The sequence below is a fragment of the Neomonachus schauinslandi genome, chromosome 3, assembly GCF_002201575.2.
Source record: "Neomonachus schauinslandi chromosome 3, ASM220157v2, whole genome shotgun sequence".
NCBI classification, from domain to species: Eukaryota; Metazoa; Chordata; class Mammalia; order Carnivora; family Phocidae; genus Neomonachus; species Neomonachus schauinslandi.
In genome coordinates this window covers 52,092,602-52,118,328 of record NC_058405.1, presented here as the reverse complement: position 1 = coordinate 52,118,328, position 25,727 = coordinate 52,092,602, and the positions used below count along the sequence as shown (strand labels likewise).

The 25,727-nt window shown below is 42.7% G+C and overlaps 1 protein-coding gene across 1 annotated transcript in view; it reads left to right on the top strand.

Annotated features, from left to right (window-relative positions):
* Positions 1-25,727, top strand: part of VWA8 (von Willebrand factor A domain containing 8) — a 343,953-nt gene that overhangs the window by 300,368 nt on the left and 17,858 nt on the right. Inside the window, exons 39-42 of the mRNA XM_021697955.2 lie at positions 741-897; positions 7,477-7,585; positions 23,565-23,690; positions 25,396-25,554. Of these exons, the coding sequence (XP_021553630.1) occupies positions 741-897; positions 7,477-7,585; positions 23,565-23,690; positions 25,396-25,554 (551 nt within the window). The remainder of the gene's footprint in view (positions 1-740; positions 898-7,476; positions 7,586-23,564; positions 23,691-25,395; positions 25,555-25,727) is intronic.

The following is a 25,727-nucleotide window of genomic DNA, read 5'->3' as shown; positions in this document are numbered from 1 at the left end:
AATCTAGCCAATATATGTATTTTGGGGGTCAACACAGTATTTTAAAATAATTTGAATGTATTGAGATAAGGCAAGCTTTCTCTAGCTAGCCAAGGTCCTCACCTGGTCTTCCAGGCATTTAATTTATATTTACAACATAAACAGTTTACGCAGTATTGCACAGTGTACACTTACAAGCATGCAGACTTGGGTTTATATTGGAAAAACTGTTCTGAAACTGACAGTACCCAAAGCTGACTGTATCCTCTATCCTCTCTGTCTTTCTCTTATTTTAGGGAAAAATAAGGTAACATGTGAGGGACGAGGAGTGTTGCTCATTTAATTAACAAATATGTACCGAGTTATCCATGGAGTTCAAGCCACTCTTATAGGTACAAAGGTATAAAAATATATAAGATATAATCCCACCCATCATATGGTTGGTGAGAAAAGAAAAAAATAAATATTAAAGGGTAGTAAATAGTGGCCAGGAGTGATCCCTATGAGGTAGAGTTATCAGATGAGGTGTCTTGGGATTTGGACTGACCCTTGGAATATGGGTAAACTTTGGCGGATGGAGAAGAGAAAAGGCACCTAAACAGGGGGGTACCCTTTGTTTCCAGAAGAAGGTCATTTGAATATTTAATTACTAATTAGGTACAGTTAACATGCTTCACGGGATGGCTTTCAAGCCATGATCTGACTTTTGTCTTGTGGCCTGGATCAGACTTACCACCTGGATTTTCACGGTTTCCTTCCAGGAGGAAGAGACACCGCAGGTCTGGGCGGCAAAGGAGGTCCATACCGGCTGGACGCAGGCCATACCGTGTACCAGGTGTCGGAGGCTGAGAAGGACGCGGTTCCCGAGGAGGTGAAGAGAGCTGCCAGAGAGATGGGCCAGAAGGCCTTTCAGCAACGGTGAGTGGGTCACCACTCACCTGGCACAGCACAAACTGAGACCCATAGCGCCCACCTCCCCAGCAGAGACAGCCCAGGGAACATAAGGCCTTGTTCTCTGCTTGATGCAGTCAGTTCAATGCATTGATCACACGTGGCTGAGTAGAAAAAGGAACTGAGCCCATTAGAAACGAAAACCAAAGAGACTGCTCTTAAGAGAAATTACAGTTCAAATCACTCCGTCCACATCCATTCCTAGGCCCCAAAGGGAATTTAGAAAACTCTAGGCAGCGTTCCCTTCCTGCCCTCAGGAATCTTGTAGATGGGTGTGGGGACAGGACCCGTAAACACGCATACGCACACTCAGACTCACACACTCACACACACTCCTTAAGTGCTGCAGTCATGGTACGGAAGCCATGCCTCCTGCTGGTGTAGACAAGGATAAGTCAGTGAGCTCAGCCAGGGTTTGGATCTTCCAGGAGGGGAAACCTAAATGAGCAGGATGAGCACAGTGTCTGTGGCGGAGAGAGCCAGCTTGCCCATCCAGGAGAAAGGGTACCAGCTGGGTGGGTGGGGAGGGAGGTTGAATGTGGAGTCCCTGTCAGTGCGTGGAGGCCTTGAAATCCAGGCCAGCGAGCCTGTGGCTTTTAGATGATCCGGAACCCATCTGGGCCACTTTGATTGGAACCATCTAAAAAATAAGAATGCACATGATGCTTTCACTAGACATCCACATGTGTTCTTTAGCTAAAAGCCAAAAATACCAAAGGACCGGCAGTACCTCCTTTAGGAGTGAGGGAATTGGTAGTGATTTGGGAGGCAGCTTTACATTGTTGTGCTCAATGGAAGGGGCTGGGTGCCATTAGAAAAAAGCACGCTTGTGTGTGTGTGTGTGTGTGTGTGTGTGTGTGAGTTATGAAGTTCCTCTCACGTAGAACATCTGGTATTACACTACACGCTGTGCTTACACATCCTGCAAGTAAACAGCACAGAACAATAGGGACAAGAATGCAGGCCCCTCCTGCCACACCCTCAGGAAAGCCTGTGAGCAGTAGGAGCCTCATGTCCCCAGCAGGTAAATAAGGCAAAAGTGTCCCTCCTAGCCATTCTGCTGACTTCCCAGGAGCCCTGGAACAATGTATTTATCCTCACTGTGACCGAATTGGCTTGCATGGAGATAGGTGACTTGCCTCTCTTCCTCCTCTCAAAGAAGTTAGGGGACAGATAACTATGTTAGAAATGAAAGCAGTTTCACCTTCTCCAAAAAAGGTGGGATGAATGCTATATGAAAGATCTTGTTAGGATTCAAAGACTGCTCAAGCTTCCATATAAACAACGAAACATCCACTTAGGAAAAGAACCCAAACATGAGCTACGCCTCATTCTCCCCTCCCCGACTACTGAGTTCCTAGGTTGCCATGCTCAGAGTGGTCTCAGTTTTTGCACAAGTGGACAAATAGCGTGCTTTGACACACATGGTTCATGGGGAGGCGGAAGGACCTTTCAGAAGTGCTTGGGTTACGAGTATGCAACCCCTTCTCTGATTTCCATAATAGGGGTAAGAGACCTGGTTCTGTTCACCACCACCGTGCAGGGGAAAGAAGTCAAGGAGCATTTGTGATAATAAGGCAACTAAATTTAGTGTCTGTGGGAGAGGAAAGGGAAGAAATGGGGAAGGGAGTAAGAAAACCATACACCTCTGCTAATTACTGCAGAGAAGAATCTAGTCCAAGTAAAAGGGAAGACCATAAGGTGGTTGAAAGACAGGAAGTGAGCAAGAGTATGAAAAAAGAGGGGAAGAAATAAAAACACATGGAAATCCTGAGAAAATCAGGGCATAGCAAAACACAGCAAAGAGGGTGCTTTCTACTTTCATGTAGTAAATAACTCCTATTTGGTGAGTATCCAATTTAGTACTGCTGAAGATTCTCTTTAACTTTTTATTATGAAACTTTTTTTTTAAAAGAGTTTATTTATAAGAGAGAGAGAGAGCAAGCAGGGGGAGCAGTAGAGGGAGAGGGAGAAGCAGACTCCCCGCTGAGCAGGGAGCCCAATGCGGGGCTTGATCCCAGGACCCTGAGATCATGACGTGAGCCGGAGGCAGATACTTAATTGAGCCACCCAGGCGCCCTATTATGAAATTTTTCAAACATAAATAAAAAGAGGGAGAAGCAGAGAGAGAACCCTATGGACCTGTTCTCCCAGCTTCAAGAAGAAAAATTTGGCTCCACTCCCAGTCTCCATCCCTACGTTGTTTTGAAACTAATCCAAGATGTCCTATCTTTTCACTGTAAATATTTCAGAGTATATCTCTGAAAGATAAGAACCCTTTAAAAAATTAAAAAACATACAATTCAACTATCGTATCTTTAAAAAGTAATAATTCTTCACTATCATCAAATAGTTTGTTTTAAAGCTATTTTGCAACTCTCAGCATATGTAGAATGAGGTCAAGTCCCTCCATTTATGCTTTATAGCGTCCTCTACCTTTTCTCCACACTTCTTATCACTCTTTCCCACTGTATTATTATTTGTATGAAGAGTTGATTGCTTCTCCACTGACTTTTAGTCCCTTGAGGGCAGGGGATTTTGTTCTCTAATACATCCCAGCACCTATCCCAGAACCCAGTGCATGGCAAACACTCATACACACGTGTGGAATGAATAATACACACATGAATACCAATGCTTTATTCAGAGTCTGGCTGATACTTAGTTCAGAAACTGGCTAAACCAGACTGGGTGGGGGATGGGTGAAATGAGTGATGTGGATTAAGGAGGGCACTTGCTGTGATGAGCACCAGGTGATGTATGGAAGTGTTAAATCAATATATATTGTATACCCAGAACTAATATAACACTGTATGTTAACTAACTGGAATTAAAATAAAAACTTAAAAAAAAAAAAAGAAACTGGCTGAAACCAGAGTGACAGCCAGACCCATCCATCAGCCTGGAGGTCCCCCGTATTGCCTTAAAGAGCCTAATACTACTGATAGGCTCTTGTCATCATCAAAATAGCCTCTAGTTAGCATTCATTTGTATCTGAATTCCAGTTCTGTACCTCTTTCTATACATCAAGAATTGGTTGATACTTTACACCTGAAACTAATATTACACTGCATATTAATTAACTGGAATTTAAATTAAAACTTTGAAAAAAAGGATTGATTCGGGAAGACTAACAGAGGTAGACAAGCATAAGACTTGCAGAAAGCAGGACAGAAACATTAAACCAATAAAACATGAATGAGATTGATGGTGAGGTATTTTCCATGCCTAAAAGGGCGTTCGAGGGGCGCCTGGGTGGCTCAGTCGGTTAATCCGATGCCTTTAGCTCAGGTCATGATCCCAGGGTTCTGGGATCGAGCCCCGCATTGGGCTCCTTGCTCAGTGGGGAGCTGCTTCTCCCCTGCCTGCCATTCCCCCTGCTTGTGCTTGCTCTCTCTCTCGCTCACTCACTCTTGCTCTCTCTGTGTCAAATAAATAAAATCTTTAAAAATAAATAAATAAATAAATAAAAGGGCGTTCGAGGCAGGCGTCAGCTAATGGAAGGTATACCTACTAGCATTTGTAAAACGAATCAGTCTTACACAGTAGATCTCAGCTTAGGTTTGTTTTCCTCATAACTGGTCCAAAATTATAATATTTAAGTCTGACCTATAAGAAAAGTAAAATGAGAACCAAAATTCCCAGACTCTTACATAACAATAAATACACCCTTTAAAAGTATACTGTGCCAACAAAATGCAGTTAGTCCACATAGATTACTAGGATGTGAAGCAGCTGTGCCCTGCAGTTTTGATCAGGGTTAAAGCAGCAAAAAGACATATTTCCAGCTAGTCTTGTGGGCTTTGAGAGTATTAGCACCAGGAAGCTTATCTGATCCAAAGGCTAAAATTTCCTATTTTCTTTCCCCATTCCCTGCGTCAGTCTTCATCTTTCAGAATTTATCAGCTTTGAACACCTTGTAGGTGATCTTTCTGAAAGCTGACACAACCTGGAATATGATTTCCAGATTTCTTCATAATTAAAACAGCATGTGGTGTGTTTTTGGGTGCAACAGAAATAGCTTATAAATGGAGCTGATTCTGATCTCACTACAAAGACCAGTCTGCCCAAGGTGACCTGCCAACTGCCTGATTCCTTTCTTGATGCGTGTGTGTGCCCGTGCGTGTATGTATTTTTCCTCCTGCTAAGGACAAGCTGTATCCACATTTTTTTTTCTAACCTCCCTTTGGAAAAGTACTAATCCCCCTTCTTTGGAAAAGAGCATATTAGCTTCCTGTGTATGAAGGGAGGAAGTAGCATATCCTGCAATATTCATGGTGCCCAGCTTCTGTCAGCCTTGATACTTGAGACATAACTTAATCTAATGAAAATTTATAGAGAGGTTTAGGAGATTGCCAAAACCAAACATACGAGGTATTGTTGGGAGGTCAAGTCCTGTGCACATATTCCTAGCTGTTCTTCAGAACAGAGAGTAAATTAGATTTAGAAGGGCCCCTTGGCATGTCACCTTGGGAAACACCATTCAGCTATTATTTACCTTTTGATAGTCAGTGTTTTCAAAGTGTTATCTAACAGTGTTTATTGAGTGCTACCATGTGCCAGGCATTGTGGTAGGTACTGGAGATTCAAAGAAAAAATAAGACTATTTCTTCTCCCAGAGGAATAGAAGAGAAAATATCCATGTAGTAAATCATATGTAGTAAATGTATGTTTCATTGAATTTTTGGTTTAATTTATACAAACACACGTGCATATGTGTTTTGTGTACTGGATCTCAGTGTAAAGCATATTTCCTTGTGTGGAAAATAAAGTTTGAAAAGCACTGTGATAGAGGGAAATAGACATTTCTAGCGAAAGCCATAATGTGCAGAGGTTTCATAGTAGATATCTACAGAAGATTCATGAAGGGGAATGATCAGTTTTACTGGAGGGATTAAGCAAGACTTCAAGCAGAATCTTGACAGCTGAGTTGGTATTAGCCAACCCCTGCAGGTGGCAGGGCAGGAATTGCAGATCTGCCCCTGGCAGTGTGGGCCTAACGTTATGTGATTCTGACAAGCCTCCAACATTCTGCCCTGTGTTGGCTGGATTCTCCCCGGCGCTTGGCCTGACATGGAGGAATAGAGACCATTCACTGTCATTCAGCATTTGGGGTTTCTGTTCCCAAGAAGATAAATCTGTATTTGAGATAAGAGTTTCAGCTATGGATCTGGGATCCATACCTCCCAACACCGCACACACCCATACATGCGTGCGTGTGCGCGCACAGCAGTTTAGAAGACTGTGCTGTTATTGCTAGGCTCTGCTGATGTACATTCATTAGTGCCTATCTGAGGATGAGCGCCTTTACATTTATCGAAACTTACAGAAACACTTGATCAAGTTAGTATATTATGGATACAACCCTGTAAAACCCAAGAGAGCCTCACTCAGTGAATGAACCTTCTCCTTATGACTGGTTTAAGATGCTGCATTTTAAATAATCCTGAGTCTTATTTTTATTTCAGTCATTCATTTCATTCCATTTTGAGCATCTATTAAGTGCCGGGTACCATGCTGGGCACTGTACACATAACAATGAGACTCAATCCTTCTCATAAAGGAGCGTAGTTGGGGAGACAGGCAGCCAATGGGCATAGCAGGGGGAGGAAATGCTCTGATAGTGAGAAGCATAACGTGCTCTGAGAGCAAAGAAGACAGACCTGGGATCAGTGTAGGCTTCCTCGAGGTGGTCCTCGTTGATTTGACTCTTGAAGAGAAAGTGGGAGTTACAGGCAAAGAGGCAGAGAAAGGAAGTTCCTGGAGGGGGAGCAGCCCAGGCAGGAGCTCCGAGAGGTGGGGTTGTGCCGTGTTCAGAGGTCTCTAAGTACTCTGGCGGGGCTGCAGTGGAAGCTAATGATGAAGAACGATCGAAAGGAGCACTGCACTACCAGGAAAGGACTTCGAAGCCACAATCATATGAAAACACAATCATCCTGTTAAAAGCACACAGCAACTTCAGAAAACTCTTGTATCCTACAAAGCAACACATTAAATTACATTCTTTGGGCCTGAGCTGTTAATCTTAGTCAACCAAATACCTGCCCTTGGTCTCTGAAAGCAGCCCACGGAACTCTTCTAAGAACCTGCCCCATGAACTGACCAGCTGCCAACATCGTGACAGGTCTTTGGGATATGGCAACGGTTTGCTCTAGAGCTGACTCACGGGTTCATGAGGGCCAACTGTGCACCTTTCTTTCCAAGTCAGTGCTCGGTGATCTTACTGTTAGTAGCTTGGAATTGATCACGAGGGGACTATTTACACTGTAGAAATCAGCAAATACTATACATCAGGGCTTTTTGTTTGATTGGTTCAGTTTGTTTTGTTTGTTCTAGAAGGCTCCTTGTTCACCATGTACCAGCCCACCGCTGGACATCTTCTTCCTTTGAAACTCCTAGCTGGAGACATTACTTCTTGCCTTTTCTCCTCCAAGGCAACCTCAGTTACCAAGGACCTTGCTAGAGTTCTAGCAGCAGATGAATGGAAGTAAAAGACCACATGTACAGGATTTCAGCTATTATCTTTTCTGCCCCTTCTGGTTTCAGGTTAAAGGAGATCCAAATGAGTGAGTATGATGCCGCAACGTATGAAAGGTTCTCAGGTGCTGTTCGACGGCAGGTGCACTCACTCCGAGTCATCCTGGATAATTTACAGGTAATCCTCCAACAGTGGACTAAGAAAATAATCTGGGCCCAAAGTTGGACCCATCCCAGAACTATTAGAGAAAGTTATCCAAACCCTATTAAGCCAGTCAGAAAATATTAATGCCAAAATGTTTGAGTAAGACTGTGGATCACTCCATGGCCTTCTCAGGTGAGTTCCCCAAGGAAGAATATTTGACCCCACCTATCCTGTCCAGGAAGCAATAATTTGACCAGTAACCCTAGAAGACACTAGATTTCCTGATTTCCCTCATATAAGATCTATGAGCATCCCACCTTAACTAGAAATTCACAGATAGAATTCTCTTCCTACAAATCATTTTACTGTCATGGACTATAGAGACAGAAGAGCATTTTGGGTCATCCAGACTGTGCATTCTCTGGGTCTCCTGGCGTCTCCTCCTATGTTCCCCCTGCCCCTGCTTTGCCTGCCATTTTTCAGTTTTAGACCGTGGTTGTCTCAGAAGCAGTTAATACTTCTCTTGCCCCTTAAAATGTGGATTAAGATGCTTCGGTATTTCCCAAACAAAGATCTGCTATTTGGAGAATTTGCTTAAAAAAAAAAAAATCCATAGGCAAATTGTGTGAACAAAGTAACATGGAACGATTGGATTTTTTTCCAGTAAAGACACTCACTTTACTTTTTTCCAGTAAAGACACTCACTTTACCAGTGCTTATCACCCTGGGCATTGAGGGCAACTTCTGGGTGATCTCCAGGGCAAGGCAAAAGGTGAAAAAGAGCCAAAGTGGTTCACAGGAGATGAGGGTGATGAGAGGCAGTGCTCATGCTAAGACTGAAGAATGAGTGCTTTAGTCAGTCATTCATTTCTTAAGTTCTTGATGCACTCCAGACATTAGGGATAGAAAAATAAAATGCAGCCCCTGCCCTCAAAGAAGGAACTCAAAGACAAATAGGCAGATGACTTCTTAGATTCTATAGAGAAGTATGTGCACAATGCTATGGAATGAACGAAGAAGGGCTTCGTGGAGAATGTAATGCTTGAGTTCACACTTGAAAGATGCTGAGGACTTTCCAGATGGTTGAGGCGTCAGGGCGTTCCAGACATAGGACACAAGATGTACAAGTGCAGGTTGTTCAGTGGGACTGCGAAGAGCCTGTGTGTGGTAGGGGACGGTGGCAAAGGAGAAGGCCATCAAAACCACAGAGACCTTGGGGTGCCTGGGTGGCTCAGTCAGTTGAGCGTCCGGCTCTTGATTTCGGCTCAGGTCATGATCTCAGGGTCTTGAGATCCAGTCCCATACCGGGCTCCACACTCAACGGGGCATCTGCTTGAGATTCTCCCTCTCCCTTCTCTCTCTCTCTCAAATAAATAATAAATAAATCTTTTTAAAAAAAATCACAGAGGGCGCCTGGGTGGCTCAGTTGGTTAAGCGACTGCCTTCGGCTCAGGTCATGATCCTGGAGTCCCGGGATCGAGTCCCACATCGGGCTCCCTGCTCTGCAGGGAGCCTGCTTCTCCCTCTGACCCTCCCCCCTCTCATGTGCTCTCTCTCTCTCTCATTCTCTCTGTCTCAAATAAATAAATAAAAATATTTAAAAAATAAAAAAATAAATAAAAAAAATCACAGAGACCAGATCACAATCTGGCCCTGGTTTCCATGATTACATGCAGACAACACTGAGTGTTACCCTGTGTACAAATAGGCCATTAGATTATTGGCAGTACCAGAGAGGAATGTGAGAACACATTTTTAACTGAAGGAATGAGAATCCTCATCTGGTATTAGTTCATGTCTTGATTGGTGTTCATTGGGCACCAGGCTTTAGTTACTTTTATAAACATCACCACATTTAATCCTCACATCAGCCCTTTAAGATAAATGATACTATGTTCACCAGATCAGCCAAAGGAAGAAAAGGTAGACCTACTACTGTGACTTCTTCAAGTAGGACACCCATTAAGCCTGGGTTAGAGTTAAGGTTACCATTAAGGAATGACTTCTGCTAAAGCCCACAGTGATGAGACCAGTATCAGAAACAGTGTCCAGTTTTGCTTTCCATCCTCAAAGAGAGATGTGAAAGAAAACTGTGAAGGGCTCAAAGAAAAGAAACAAACACGATGGAAAACAAGAAATTGGCACCTATATAAAAACCATAAGGGGATCGGGGTTAATAACTTTCTAGATATCCTCAAATAGAGTAACTAATTATTTCAAGGACGTTTTCTCTTCTTCCCTGGAAATCTGAAAAAGAGAAACTAGGCTTAAATAATAGCAAGAAAGAGTTTTAAGATATAAGAAAGGGAATAAAAATGATGTAATCCTTGGAGGAGAACCTAAAACGGATATAGAGCTACCATCTCTCCAAATATGCAAGCATTTTAATAATAGCAAGCATTTACTGAGCAATTGCCATGTGCCAGACATTCTACTAGATGCCTTACGTTATCAGCACCATTATCATAATCTCTTCCATCATCATCATTGTCATCGTTTAGTGACTAATAGCACCAGCTCTGGAGCCAGACAGCCCGGGTTCTGTAAAATGCAATGACGGATGATAGGGCAGTTATGCAGATTGACTCAGATGATACATGCAAACCGTTTAAACAATGCCTAGCACGTAGCATTCTCTGCGGAAGAATTTTTTTTTTTAATATTTTATTTATTTGACAGAGAGAGACACAGCGAGAGAGGGAACACAAGCAGGGGGAGTGGGAGACGGAGAAGCAGGCCCCCTGCCAAGCAGGGAGCCCGATGTGCAGCTCGATCCCAGGACCCTGGGACCATGACCCGAGCCGAAGGCAGACGCTCAATGACTGAGCCACCCAGGCGCCCCTGCGGAAGAATTTGTTTCATCATTACTTCCCTAGTTTTTGCTAATATTCGTCAGCCTGGACTGCAAGCCAGACACCCAGTCACCTGCTTTACATTCATTCATTGTGCTGGTGAATCCCTTACGATAACCAGTAAGAACTATTTTCTACACTTGATTAGATAAGGAAGCCGAGGCATGTAACCCATCCTCACAGTCTTCTGAAATGTAGCTGTTTTATTCCCGCTTTGAACTGAGGGAACTGAAGAGTAGAAAGATGATGTGACTTGGCCTGGGTCATGTGGCTAGTGAAGCGGGCATCTGAGCCTGAAGCTCGGGTCCCTGTTATCTATTAGGCGTCTGTTATCCGCTGCCAGCTCTACAATTCTGTAAGAAGAATCGTTGTCACATAGACTCGTAAAGCATTTGGCATCGTTATCCAGATGCCAACATGGCATTTTCAGGTGTTTCCCTCAAATCCGCAGAAGTGTTATTCTCAGGTGGGCCTTCTAGTCCTCCACGTAGAAGATAGTGCTAGTTAAAAACAGCTACTGGCGGGCGCCTGGGTGGCTCAGTCGGTTAAGCGACTGCCTTCGGCTCAGGTCATGATCCTGGAGTCCCGGGATCGAGTCCCGCATCGGGCTCCCTGCTCAGCGGGGGGTCTGCTTCTCCCTCTGCCCTCTTCCCTCTCGTGCTCTCTGTCTCTCATTCTCTCTGTCTCAAATAAATAAAAAAAAAAAAAAAAAACAGCTACTGGCCAAGGATAGACAGGGCCTCCAGTGGAATATGAGTCTTTAGATTGTAACCAAAACAAGAAGGCTTTGTTTGGTCCCCCTTACGCCACCGTCTGCCAGTCCTGCGTGGCTCTGATTGACTAATAGCTCCCAGCTGTGTTGAGGTTGCTGTGTAATCCCAGTAACCATGGGTGTTTCCTTGGTGAACAGCAGAACGTCTGGCCAGGAACTAGCAAATCATCATTTGAGATGACTTCTCAAAGTACAGCTTCAAACCCACGCACTGATTCCAGGCGGCAGGGCTGAGATGTGAAGAAAGGGAATGTTGTTGTCACTCCTGTTAATATCTGCTTGAACACATGCGTCCGTTGCAACTCCTGGCCTTCCCAGTTAAGATAACCATCACCGGTGACCTCCCTTTGCTTCTTGACCGGATTCTATATGGGATATCGTAGGGTCCTGGTTATTGGACCTTTTATGAATCAATAGCAAAAATTTTCTTATTAGAAGAGAGTGTCATAACTTCAATTATACTTGGTTCAGAATCTGAATGATTCCTGCATTCCCTGACAAAAGAAAATATCCGTTCCACAAAAAGCCACTGATTGTAATCATATCTTCTCTCCAGCATTTTGCTGATCTACAATCAGTAATTTCATTTTCAGGCTAAACTAAATTAGCCTTTCTCTGATTGCTTTGGCTAGCATGATATCTCCATGAACCAATAATTATGTTCTTTTTTTTTTTCCTTGAGTAATTCGAAATGAGCTTAGGCTGAGATAAACAGTGTTTTTGAACATTGATGTGTGACGTGCTTGGGCAGTGAGGGCACAGAGATTCATGGGATACTGTCCCTGTCCTCAAGAAGGCTATACATTTGAGGAGTGGGAAAGACGGGCACCCAAACAGATCATTTCAGTTGAGTATGGTAGGTGTCTAGGAAGACAGATGCATAGAATGCGGTGGAAGCCAGAGGAAAGGGATTCTAGGATTGATTTTTCAGGAAAGGATATACATGAGCTGGCTCTTGAAGGATACACGAGTATTCACCAAATAAAGGAAAGTGAAACCAATGCCCCAGCAGAGAACATGGCATAGACAAAGGCGTGACACTGTGCCTTCTCAGGGGTGAGCTGAGGGCTGATCTCCAGTGTGAGCAGGATGCCACTCAGCGTAAAATGCACACAAGGACTTGGGGCTAAGAGGCAGGTAGGTGCCCAGCAAGGAATTTAGACTTTATTCTGAGCACCCACTTTATTCATATGTAAAGAACGGAAAGCATTTCCCCATTCCTTTTATTTAATTTATAATAACTATTTCATCCAGTAGACATTTGTTGAGTATCTCTTTTGCCTAAGATTTCTTTCCTTCATAGACTAACTTAGGAAAGAAGATACATGTGTAGTTGTAGTAGAAGACACAATATGGTAAATGCCACAGTGGTATTTTAAATCAAGTACCATGTTATGTAGACAAATGTGTGAGCAGTTTCTAGGCTGTGCAGTTAGGGAAAACTCAGAGGAAGTGCCATTTGAGCTGGACCATGAAGGATGAGCATGGTTTCAATTGGTAACTCTTGCTAAGGATGGGGATGGAAGGATCGTCTTGACCAGAGCTTCTGCAGCCTGTGGAGAGAAGCCAGGTTTTTTTCATTGACCATGAGCTAATGCTTTTATAAAATAAAATAGAAATGAATTACTGAAAAAAAGATATAAAAATGAACATACAAGATACAAACCCGTATTATTTAATATTCGATTCAGAAAACAAAAAGCACTTTGTCATATTGCCATACCAGTTTTTAAATGCTTACTGTTCACTTCTGTAACTTATTTCATCATGGACCAATAGCAGGTGTTTACTCACCAAAGGCAGTTTGCATAGCTCTGGTCTAGACAGAAGGAACCTATGAGCAGAGGAAGAAGCCTTGAATACAAGGATGTTTGGAGAACAACAAACAGTCCAGAAGGACAAGAGTTCAGAGTTTGGGGATGAAGCTGGGGGCAGTGGGTAGTAGGAGAAAAAAAGAGGGGAAGGTGAACCCCCAAGGGCCTTGAACACCATGCTAACTGTATTCCATAATCAGTGAGGAGTGTGAACGTGACTGAGAAAGGGAGTCGTATAGTTGTATTTTCTTTAGGAGGCTTCATAACCATGGAGAGAGAAAGTATCAGATAAGAGAGAGGTGGGGAAACCCGGAAATCAAATCATTAAAATTACTTTCGGTATCCAGGTAAGAAGTGATAAGAACCCGAGCCAGGGTAATGGAAGTGAAAATGGAAAGGATGAGACAGTTTGGAGGTAGGACGGGAAGACAGTGACTGATTGACTGTGAAGTGAGGGGAATGGTGAGGTTTTCAAGCCCTAGAGAACAGCAATAGGGAAGCCAGGAGGAGGAGAGGCTTGTGGAGAAAGCAAATGTTTGGTTTGGATGTTACCATGTTTTGTCACTCCTGGGACACCTACATAAAAATGTCAGGCATGATATTTGAAGATTTTAAGAGGTGGCTCTGGAGTTCGGGGGCAAGGTCAGGACCGGATAGGTTGCATATCTGTAGACATACCTGTGTCTGCGTTCTTAAGGTCATCTGTGTAGAGCAACTGCCCAAGCCAAGAGAAAAGGTGTGTTGACTAAGGTGAGGGTACAGAGCAAAGGGAAAGGAAAGGTGGAAACAGCCACATCAAGGAACGTCTGCATTTTGGGGAGAACAGTAAAATGCCAGTTACTCTTTTTTTTTTTTAATTATGTTATGTTAATCACCATACATTACATCATTAGTTTTTGATGTAGTGTTCCATGATTCCTTGTTTGCGTATAACACCCAGTGCTCCATGCAGAACGTGCCCTCTTTAATACCCATCACCAGGCTAACCCATTCCCCACCCCCTCCCCTCTAGAACCCTCAGTTTGTTTCTCAGAGTCCATAGTCGCTCATGGTTCGTCTCCCCCTCCAATTTCCCCCCCTTCATTTTTCCCTTCCTGCTATCTTCTTCTTTTTTTTTTAAACATATAATGTATTATTTGTTTCAGAGTTACAGGTCTGTGATTCACCAGTCTTACACTTCACAGCGCTCACCATAGCACATACCCTCCCAGTGTCTATCACCCAGACACCCCATCCCTCCCACCCCCCCACCACTCCAGCAACCCTCAGTTTGTTTCCTGAGATTAAGAATTCCTCATATCAGTGAGGTCATATGATACATGTCTTTCTCTGATTGACTTATTTCGCTCAGCCTAATACCCTCCAGTTCCATCCACATCGTTGCAAATGGCAAGATCTCATTCCTTTTGATGGCTGCATAATATTCCATTGTATATATGTACCACATCTTCTTTATCCATTCATCTGTCGATGGACATCTTGGCTCTTTCCACAGTTTGGCTATTGTGGACATTGCTGCTATAAACATCGGGGTGCACGTACCCCTTCAGATCCCTACATTTGTATCTTCGGGGTAAATACCCAGTAGTGCAGTTGCTGGGTTGTAGGGTAGCTCTATTTACAACTTTTTGAGGAACCTCCATACTGTTTTCCAGACTGGCTGCACCAGCTTGCATTCCCACCAACAGTGTAGGAGGGTTCCCCTTTCTCCACATCCTCGCCAACATCTGTAGTTTCCTGACTTGTTGATTTTAGCCATTCTGACTAGTTACTCTTTTTAGCACCTGAATGGCTCATCACTCAGCACATGGCCTTAGTGGCCATGAGGGACAACTTCAACCAAGTGCAGCCTAGAAATACAGTCCTGACTTCCAGGCTGCTTGAGCACGGGCCTCTAACTCAGTCTTCACTGGACGACCATGAACATGTTAAAATAACAAAATGCTGCTAACAGTGAAAAACCATATGACGGGAAATTAGGGAAGAGTGCGAGTGACATGCAAGAAGCTTTGAAGAATTTGTGCTAAGTGGAGTGTGATGAGACCCTATGAATGACAGTATTAGTGACAACTCAAAAACCTCCCTAGGAAATAGCATTACCAGCCAGGAAGTACACGAAACCCAGTAGAGTCAGATTGGCCTCCCTTGCATGGAGAGGTGGCGAATGGAAGCCAGAAACCTCAAGCTGGTGAGTAGCAGATCACTTGACCTCCATGTTGTCACTGCCAAACAGCAGTTGGAAGCAACACCAAGAGCAGTGGGGGTGGAGAGGCCTAGATTTTAGGCCGTGGATACAACAACCAGAAAGCCGGAGAAGAAATAACACCGGGAAAGGGGCCAGACCAGCCTTAACTTACACTTGGCCTGAAGATGAGATCAAACAAATGCTAAGTGGCCCCCTTGCAATGGCTTTTCCAAACAAAGTAAGAAATGATGTGGAGATGAAGTTCTCACACTGGGACTGTCCACAGTTCCAGCTCCTTCCCTACTGAGTTCCTGAGCTAAGTAGTGTAGGTTTAATTCAGCTAAGAGCATCTGTTTGAAATCTTCAAGGAGAACTCTGATAATAACAAAGTGGCGAGTCAGTGCAAGCAAGGAGAGCCTGTTCCCAATCTGTTCCTAAACAATTTTGTATAGCTGTCTCATCATTCAAGAGTAGGGACACCCAAGAACGAAATAACACGGGATCTAAGAGATGATTCTACAGTGAGGTAGAGTAACATGCATCCAAGATGTAGAGGAAGATGATGCTGCTGGGCTAGAGTATTTTCTTCCTAAAGCACCAGAGTTCTAGAAAACATCTGCTTTGCGTTCTCACAATTCAAAGAAACTTGAAGTATGTGAAATAAGACATGGATTTAAAAAAAGTCTGGCCAAGAAGCAAGCAGGAATAATAAGGGAGTTGAATGCAATAAGGAAAGATTATTTAAAAAAACTAAAAATGCAGTGCCAAAACTGAAATCTACATTAAAAGTAGAAGGAACAGACTCAATCCAGTCTTAAGTCTAAGTACTAACGTAAGTGGAAACTTGAATTGTTATTCCAGACTGTAGGGGAACTAAGGAGATAAAAACCAAAAGAAAGCTGATCAATAAAAACAGAGCAGAGAGTTAACACACTGAGCCATGAGCCCTACTGTTAAGTAGGACCTTGGCACATGGTGAGTATTTAGAAAATACATGCTGAATGAGCCAGTGATATTTCCAAAGAGAACCTAAAAGAACACATAAACAATAATCAGAGTAATAACAACAACAACAACAACAAAAAAAAAACTGTACTGAGCTGAAGACAGTCATAAGTCTATGGGTGAAGAACACTTCACGGAGGACCAGGCGAAAGTCATCAAAAGAGATGAGCACCTCACCACAACCTCACAGAACACTAACATTTCCAAAACAAAGAAAATATCCTAAAAGCATCCCAGCAGATAAAAAACAAGCTATTGTTAGATAAAAAACAAGCTATTGTTAGATAAAAATTAATCTTACGTTAGTTGTCTCTGAAACATTGAATGCCAGAAGATGGTGACAGAACATCTGCAGAATTTGGGGGGGACGGGGGAGTTGTGAGCCGAGAATTCTCTACTCACCAAAGTACGAGGAGACAGAAGACCCTTTCAGATATTCAGAGACTTAAAATATATGTCACTTAAGTACTCTTTTTGAAAATAATTGTGAAGGAAATATGTATACACACATGTGCACACACATATACATATATAAAATAAGCACATAGGTTTAAATATTCCAGCCAATGAAGAAGGGAATTAGAATTCTTTAAGAACGGGAAATTCATGGTATAAAAGGACTCGCAATGAGCATCAGAATCAGTTAAACCCAGACTCAGCTCTAAATAATTATGATCAATATGTTTCAAAGAAAACTCAAATATCAAGAATAAGGCTATGAAAAAAGTGAACTTAATAATAACAAGCGGGGCCTGAATTCTCATAGCATTTCACAAATTAAGCAAAAATCAAGAAGTCGATAGGAGGGATAGGAGGAAGCAGAAAGTGTGATAATTCATATTACATGCGAGAGAGACAAATACTATATTTCATTCCTGAAAATAACTAGAGAAAGAGATGTTCAGTCAGGCCTTTTAAAAATTTAATCATGCCGGTATTTTTTAATGCATTTGCTGCAAATTACTGTGTGTTTTCATAAAGACTCTTGTGCTTCCTGTGTGGAGAGGGGCCCACGGGGGCAAGGGGAGAAGCAGGGAGGCCAGGCAGGAGACCATGGCAGTGGCCCAGGCGAGAGAGAAGGTGCTTGTGCTGGGGATGGGATGGAAATGGGAAGAGACGGTGGGTACGAGGAAGCTGAGGGGATTTGCCGGGCACTAGACTTGAGCTGTGGGAGAAAGAGGAGGTGAAGACGCCTGTAGGCCTGTGGCCTGACCAGCCCAAAGAATGGGGCTGCCCAGCTGCTTTTACTGAGATGAGGATGACTTGGGGGAATGCAGGACCGGGTGGATCTAGGGCTCCGTTCGAACTGGTCAGTTTGCGGTACCTGCTATACATCCACACTGCTACGTGTGGTTCCCGGCTCCTTGGAGGTAAAAAATACTGAATTCTTGAAGAACAGGCATAAAATTGCTTCTATTCATAAAAATGAATTATAAAATGACAGTACATTGTGACTCAAAGTCGTAGTTTAGTTTCACATCAGCAAGCAGGAGAACAAACTCTTGTAACGAGAGTGGTCTTTGTTTAAGTACATGAATCTGTATTTAACCTTGCGGCGAGATGTCACTTCAAGAAACAGGGAATCCCTTAAAATAGGAAGGTCTGTATCTTCTCTTCCCTGGGCAGCCCTGTTTCAGCATTTAGAGCAGCTAGCAAACCTAACAGGTGTCTAGAAAAATATTTTTTGCTATGTCAAAATACTGAGAACCATTAAGAAAATGTTATATTGTTTCCACTGACTTATAATTTGTTATTTTCTAAATACTGTGCAAAAGTTTACCTTAATCCAGCATCTTATTTTTTTAAAGGTGCAGATTAATAGCATAAGAAGTATATGTTGGTTGAACATGGAGAAATGTTACAAATAACAGGACCTAATGTTTAATGAAAGAATCACTGCTCCCAGGTATCCTCAGACATCTGCTTACATTTATTCATTCACACAAGAAGTATTTAGTGATGATCATCTCTATGCTTTATTCTGTAGACTGTATGTGCTTTCTACAAAAATTGCTATTTAAATCTTTCTAATCTCCTCATTAAATAAATTCTGAAGGAATAATAGAAAATCAGCTTACCTGTAGAGTTTACAGGTAAAGGAAGTCCTAATTAACCACAACCCAGATAAGCAAAGATTTAAGATTAATCAGAATACTTTCAGTGCGGCAAACACAAGATCAAGTGTCACAAACCACAAGATAATTGGTTTTTGTCAAGTGTCTTCCTCCTAATGTCCTCACTGCCGCAGATGAGTGTGGATGTACTTTCTGGTTAACCAGTTATTTCCCAGAAAATAAATTAACCAGAATACGTCATCCTCTGAGCATTTCAATTAGTCTAGGTGTTCTTTACATGAGCATAATAAAACCGTATTTCTTTTCTAGAAAGTCTGTAATGTAGATTTTTACTAGTAAAACCTAGCTTTATATATAATAAATTCTCATTAGTATGAACTTACTGTATAATCCAAAACAGATGGACATATTTATAAGAACACTTTACTTCATGCAATAGGAATATACTATAAAGCTCATTTTTGGACCTTTGTTATACATAAAAGCATATCTTTAAATGCAGTAGGAACTTACTAGTTAAGGAGGTATCTCAGTGAGTCCCATAAAATACACAGTCCATAATAATAAATATTTCTGTTCCAGCCCACAGTAAATTTTTAAAGCGCTCCCCCGCTTCAGCCCCTTGCCTCCAAGAGTATCCATTCTGACAGGCCTCTTCCTGTTTTGAGTTTCCAAAAATTGGTGGGCTGGCTAGATGGCAGACAATAAATTATCTGGCCTTATTTATCTGCACGTTCTAGACTTGAAAACTAATGAATAGTGCTACTATTATAAAAATGTCTTTGTGCCCAGTAGCTCTGGATCAAAAGGCCAGTACATACTTCCACTTCTCAAAAACAAAACCTACTGGCTCATGTTCCCAAAAATATCAATGACCAGCGGAATCAAAATTCATTTTTCCACAGATAAAAATAAAAGGGAAGGGCATATGCTGTAGCCCCACCAGAATGGCTAACCATTTTTTTTCTTAAGCCATCAATATCAAGTGTTGGTGAGGATATGAGCAGATGAAACCTTTATACTGCTCATGGGAATATAAGTTGGAAAAAACACTTTGGAAAGCTGTTTAGCAGTATGTCCTAAAGCTGAACGTATCCAGGGTTCCTGCCCAACAGAAGTACCCACACATCTGCTCCAAGAGACATGCTCAGGACCACTGCTGGCGACATTATTTGTGATAGCCCCAGAGTGGAAACAGCGCCATTGCAGAGTGGATAAATTGCGACTGAATCATAGGATTGGCTATCACAACAGCGAGCGAGAATAAAGAGGTGCCGCACTCGGCGGCATAGGTAACCTGACAGTAGTCATGCGCAGCCAGAGAAGCCAGACACAAAAGAGCACATACTGTGGGACTCCATTTTTACGAGGTCCAAAGCCACGCAAACCTAAGCCATGCTGGTGGAAGTCAGTATAGGAAGTTACCTTTGGCAGAGGGAGGGGAAATTCCAGAAGGAGCCCTGGGGGGGGCTGTGGAGGTACAGGTGGTTACATGGAGTGTTCACTTGCAAAGTTCATTGAGCTCTGCACTTAAGATGTTATGCACTTCACTTACAAGTACGCTGTACTTCAATTGTAAAAGTTGACCCCCCAAAAAGGAAAAAAGGGGTAGCAGATTTATTGGAAAAAACAGATTCCTTCCCTCACTCTCACCCCAAATTTTACTAAGTTCTTTTCTTCTATCACACATAATGGAAATAGTCTTCAACCTAGAGAGCACCTTGAGGGATGATAATCATATCTAGGAAAAGAAACAACATTGGCATAAGAAAATCAAGACCTAAAATCCCGAGCTTCTTCCATGATGGTGAATCCAGACACAGCAGACAAATACACTATTCTTTTATTGTTGTTGTTAAGATGTTACTTATTTATTTGACAGAGAGAGACACAGCGAGAGAGGGAACACAAGCAGGGGGAGTGGGAGAGGGAGAAGCAGGCTTCCCGCAGAGCAAGGAGCCCGATGTGGGACTTGATCCCAGGACTCTGGGACCACGACCGGAGCCAAAGGCAGACGCTTAATGACTGAGCCACCCAGGCACCCCAACAAATATACTATTTTAAGGGAAAAGTAAGCATTTTATAATTCTGCAGCCTTCCAACCGTGGGCAATAATAGATCCCCTAAAAAGGACCCCCTTTTATCATTTTTACTAATCATTAGCAGAATTCCACAGTGCTATTGGACCAGTTGTTAACAAACCTACTGAATCAAAAACTGCATTTTATCAAGATCCCTAAGTTATTTGTATGCACATTAAAGTTTGAGAAGTCTTACACTCCATAACTTGAAAGCTAGTCTCAAAGATGTATTTCATAAAAATATAAAAGGATATTTTAAAATCCTTTTGAGAAAAAAGAACTTATTTTTGTTTCAGATTATAAAAGTCATGAGTCCATTATATGAAAACTGGAGGGCGCCTGGGTGGCTCAGTCGGTTAAGCGTCCAACTCTTGATTTCAGCTCAAGTCATGATCATCTCAGGGTTGTGGGATTGAGCCCCATGTTGGGATCCACACTCAGCATGAGAGTCTGCTTGAGGTTCTCTCGCTCGCTCGCTCCCTCCCCATCCCCAGCTTGTGCACATGCATGTGCTCTCTCGCTCGGAAGGAAGGAAAGAAGGAAAGAAGGAAGGAAGGAAGGAAGGAAGGAAGGAAATTGGAAAATAAAGAAATTAAGGGAGGAAAACAATATCACCCATAATTTCACAACCCCAAAATAACTATGACTTAATATTTTTGTTTTCTCCCACATATTTTTCCTTGCATGTATATAATGTACATACATATACATTGAGATAATACTGTATGGACATGCTTTTATATGATTATCATGTAACATTTTACCAGTAGCAATCAACTTTCAGTAAATTTTTATTGAACACCAACTACATATCAAGCACTGTTCTAGATGCTGCAGTTATGTAAGGGCTCTTATCCCATAAGCCTGACTTTCTACTGGAGCAGACAGATAATAGAGACAAAGAGGTAAATAATACATTTGTAAGCAGTGATAAGTATAAAGAAAGTAAAACAGGGATAAGCTACAAAGTGGCACAGTGCTTTTTTTTTTCTTTTTTAGTAACCCATGCTCATGATCTTGGACCTCTTCCATTCTTTTAGGATTGACATGTATTTTGTAGCCTTATCAGAAACTGTGATGTGCTCTCCATTTACTATTTGGTTAAACTGAGAGTTCCATATTTTATTTAGTTGAATTACATATCACTAGAAACTGAACAGCTTCACTTGAACTTCTTCAACATCACCCCAAATTTCACTAAAGTGCCTTGTCAACGCATTGATGAAACTTGGAAAATCAAGGCTTAATAGTAACAGTAGCACAGCTGTTACGTGACATGTCACGTAATCTTGTTTCTGTTGTAATCCCGTCTTCCTCTGAAACCCAGCCCTGGGTGCTGCTTTGCTTTGATGACAGCTAATTACTGCTACCACATTCTCTTGTACTTTTCTGCAGTACTTATTTTCCCAGTCTAGACTGGTCTGTGAGGGTCTGTCCTCATCCAGTGCTCTGCAGTTTGGTATCTCCAAGAATCAGAGAACCTCAGGATCGAAAGGAACCTCAGTGTTCACCCCCAATTGCATCTCCCTGCATAAAGCATCCTGGAAACCTGAGGAATGATCCACTCCAAACATCAGGCATGATGGGGAAGGGAAATAGGAGCCAGGTCCCAATCACTGTTGCAGGGGAGGGAGCCAGCACTGTGTGGTCAAGCTTGTCTGTCTTGATCCATAGCCCAGTGGGAAAGGATTCTAGAAGACTCTGCTCACCCCTTCCTCCTACCAGCTGCAGCTGTATATCTATCTCATAGAGTTTCATGAGCTCATTGAGCTATGCTCCAATGAATCCAATTTTCCTATAAGGTCATGGTGTTCTTACGAAGAACACACATTAGGGAAGAACATAGTTCCAAAGGGGTGCACATAAGATAATTCCTGGAATCAACTGCCCACCAAATGTAATTTCTGTATGCTGGTGGTTTAGGAGTGTCTCTTTTCATGTTCACATTAATATATTTGTATTCAAATGAGGGAATTTTGCACAGTTTGCAGCAAGGGTATCAGGAATAAGAAATTAACATAGGTAGTCCTGCCTAGAGTTATAGTGTCTGGAGCTTCTTTGTGCAGTGGTTGGTCTGCCCCTAAAGGAGACACCAGCTGCCTAAAGCTTGGCTTTCTATTTTCAATGACCGTACTGTCCTGCAGCCGCCTCCAATGAAACAGTGATGGAAGTGTGCTTAAATTAATCTGGGCTTAGTTGTCCGAAATGTGTCTCACTTGGTGATGATGATGATGATATCCTCTGACATAGACTTCCAGGCTCTTCCTCAGCCAATCCCATGTAGTATCTCATTTACTCTTCATAAAAACTCAAAGTAGGAACTAGTGTTATCTTTATTTTACAGTTGAGGACACTGAAATGCAGACAGGTTAAGTAACTTGCTTGAGGTCAGATATCTGATCATGAAGGGAGGATGGAGACCAGACTCTCTGATCTTAACTACACCACTCTCATTTGCACTCACATGATCTTAACCACCACTCTCATTTGCACGCATACAAATATTTTAGCTATTCTTCCCACTTCTTAATGTAAATATAGTCGTTGGCTGTAACAAACCCATGCCTTGATTTGGGATATTGTCATTCTTCATCACTTAACTACCATCTTGGTCCACCTGGCATAGTTATAAGTCATTGTGGGAAAGTATTATAAGGCCATACCTTTGGGAAAGTAATTCAGAAGATTTCTCTGACATGGGGGATGCAACATGTTCATGAACTATTACTTTCAGCTGTTTCCACCTGCACCATAAGTCACAGGGAATTCGAATAACAAGTTCTTTTTCCAAAAGGAAGAATTCTGAAGATCACGTTTTCTCTGCGCCTGTGGTCAGTGTTAACAAGTTCAAGCTGATTATTTGGTTACCTAAGAAATTCGCCAGAAGTACCGTGACAGAAGATACATAAGAAATGTATCACCACTGCATTTCTGGACTGCGCACATTTCTCCAAGGGCTCATTTGCATACCTCTTTCCCATTTGTATGTGCTTTAAGTGAGTTCATTTTATCATCCCATGTGTTAAAACTATTAAAACTGACAAAATCTACCGAAAGGGCATTCTTTGTCAGCAGAGCAGAGAGCAGTCCATTGATGAAACTGTGTTCATGCAGAAACATCACTTATTTGAAAAGATCCTGGGTGTGTTTCCTGTTTTTCATGCAGAAAGTATGTCGGGTACCCTCCAGAAGTCATTAAAATAAGGATGTGTGTGTGTGTCATTGTAGGCTAAAGGTAAAGAAAGACAGTGGCTAAGACACCAAGCCACAGGGGAGCTAGATGATGCCAAGATCATTGATGGGCTGACTGGAGAAAAAGCCATCTACAAACGCCGGGGTGATCTGGAGCCACAAGTAAGTAATGGTGAACGAGTAGCCTCCAGTCTGTGGAGTGCAGCCCTCCTTACAGACAAACGCTTTCTTGAGTTGCCATCTCTGTCAAAACACCAAAAACCCTGAATATGGCAACCCGATCTCCTGCCAGGGCCTCCCACCCGCAGAATCCACCAGAAGCTAGCAGCTGAGGGAGAGTCTGATGCTGTCCATGCAGATCAGCTCCTAGGACACAGAGCAGGGTGCCCCTGGAAGGGAAATGGAAGACAGTCAGTATCCATGAATCCTGGAGGGTTGTGCTGGTTAAAGCCCTAGAGCAATCTTGGTGGTCTTCTACTGTCATGTGACTTCAAAGGTCTCTTCCCATCCTATACCTGAAGAAAATTTTAGAAAATAAGAAACTCTCCCTTGACTAATTCCAACCATAATATGTAAAGCTTTAGACAGCCCTAATATTAAAATATCTGCGACAGAGTGGCAAACATAAAATGGCAGTAGGTGAAATACTGCGTCTCTCCTCTCGGAGTGTTCTGTGATCTCCTGTGTCCCAGAATAACCAGAATTGCTGAGCAACCACTGAGAGCTGGGGGTGCAGTGACTGGTGGGGAAGGGTAGTCACTTACTCCATTTTGATGTTTATTCAGAGAGGATCTTTTGGAAATTTGGGCAGTACTCACTTCTGTGTCATTGGCATGAGTCAACAACTGCGTTCCTTACTGACTCATCACGGTCAACAAATGTGTTCAGATGTATCTGAATTGCGAGTGGTCATGGAAGCATATGTGGCCCTGTTCTTCATCTAAGCAGACTCAGCAAGTTTTTAAGAAATATACTGAATTTTGTCTGAAATCATTGCCCTCCAATACCCACACTATGTTTTGGAAATTACTAACCTCGCTCATTAGCTTTCATGCATGTCAGCGAGTGAATAATGACAGAATACTCTGGAATTTTTCTTCTTCCTTTTTTCCTGTAAGTAAAACTGACAAACATACTTTTGTTTTTAGTTCTGCAAACTGGCAGGCATGAGTCCAAAATCAAACTGAAACTCGCAGGAGTTTCACATTTTGATCGACACTTGTCGCTCAAGTGCAGTTAGATGCTACTTTCATGCTGTAACTGCCGAGAAAAGTACCGAGGAGTAGTAATGCAGGGACTGGAAGGAAGAGAAACCCGAAAGCTTACTAATAACAGGAGACACTGAGGAAACGTATTCCCTCAGTTCTTCACCAGACCCCGTCTCACATAACCTTGTTTTAGGAATCTGACATTTCTGGCAGGCTTTGTGGGAAATGATTGGCAGGTCACTACATAACAGGTAGGAATAAAACGGATGTGGCCTTCCAAAATAACTCAGTCTTGCTAGTGTAACTGACTCCAAGGCATGACATGAAAATGACATGTTGGGGTTTATATCTTTCCAGATTATTATTTTTAAGAATAATAGCCTCAGTAAGGTTTTACTAGTCGAGGTTGGGCTTTGTAAGGACCATATTCGAAAGGAAAATCTTTCCCATATGGCCCCAACTACCAGCCCAAGTCTGAAATTCCATTTACTGAAATACAAACCTTGCCACCTGCCAGGACTGCCTTGCGCAAGGCCAAGGCTACTGATCGGCCCACCCCGCGGCTGGCACTCTGGGGCCTCTGGAGACCCTCACAACAGCAACTAGGGATGGCTTTCTGGTTCACAAGGCTTTTCTGTTGTTCCCCCCCCCCCCCCCAGCTGGGCAGCCCCCAACAAAAACCCAAGCGCCTGCGCCTGGTGGTCGATGTATCTGGCAGCATGTACCGCTTTAACGGGGTCGACGGCCGGCTGGAGCGCTCGATGGAGGCCGTGTGTATGGTCATGGAAGCCTTCGAGAACTACGAGGAGAAGTTCAAGGTATGGCATGAACTAAGAATGATGAGAGGCGTCACTGACCACATCTGCCCAAAAGTCACCCCGAGTTAGGGCACGATGGTGGATAGGTGGGTGCAGGCTTCACCTGAGTGGACAAAAATCATCTCCTCATCAGCTCACTTATCAGCATAGAGAAAGAGAAGCCTTTGTTTTAT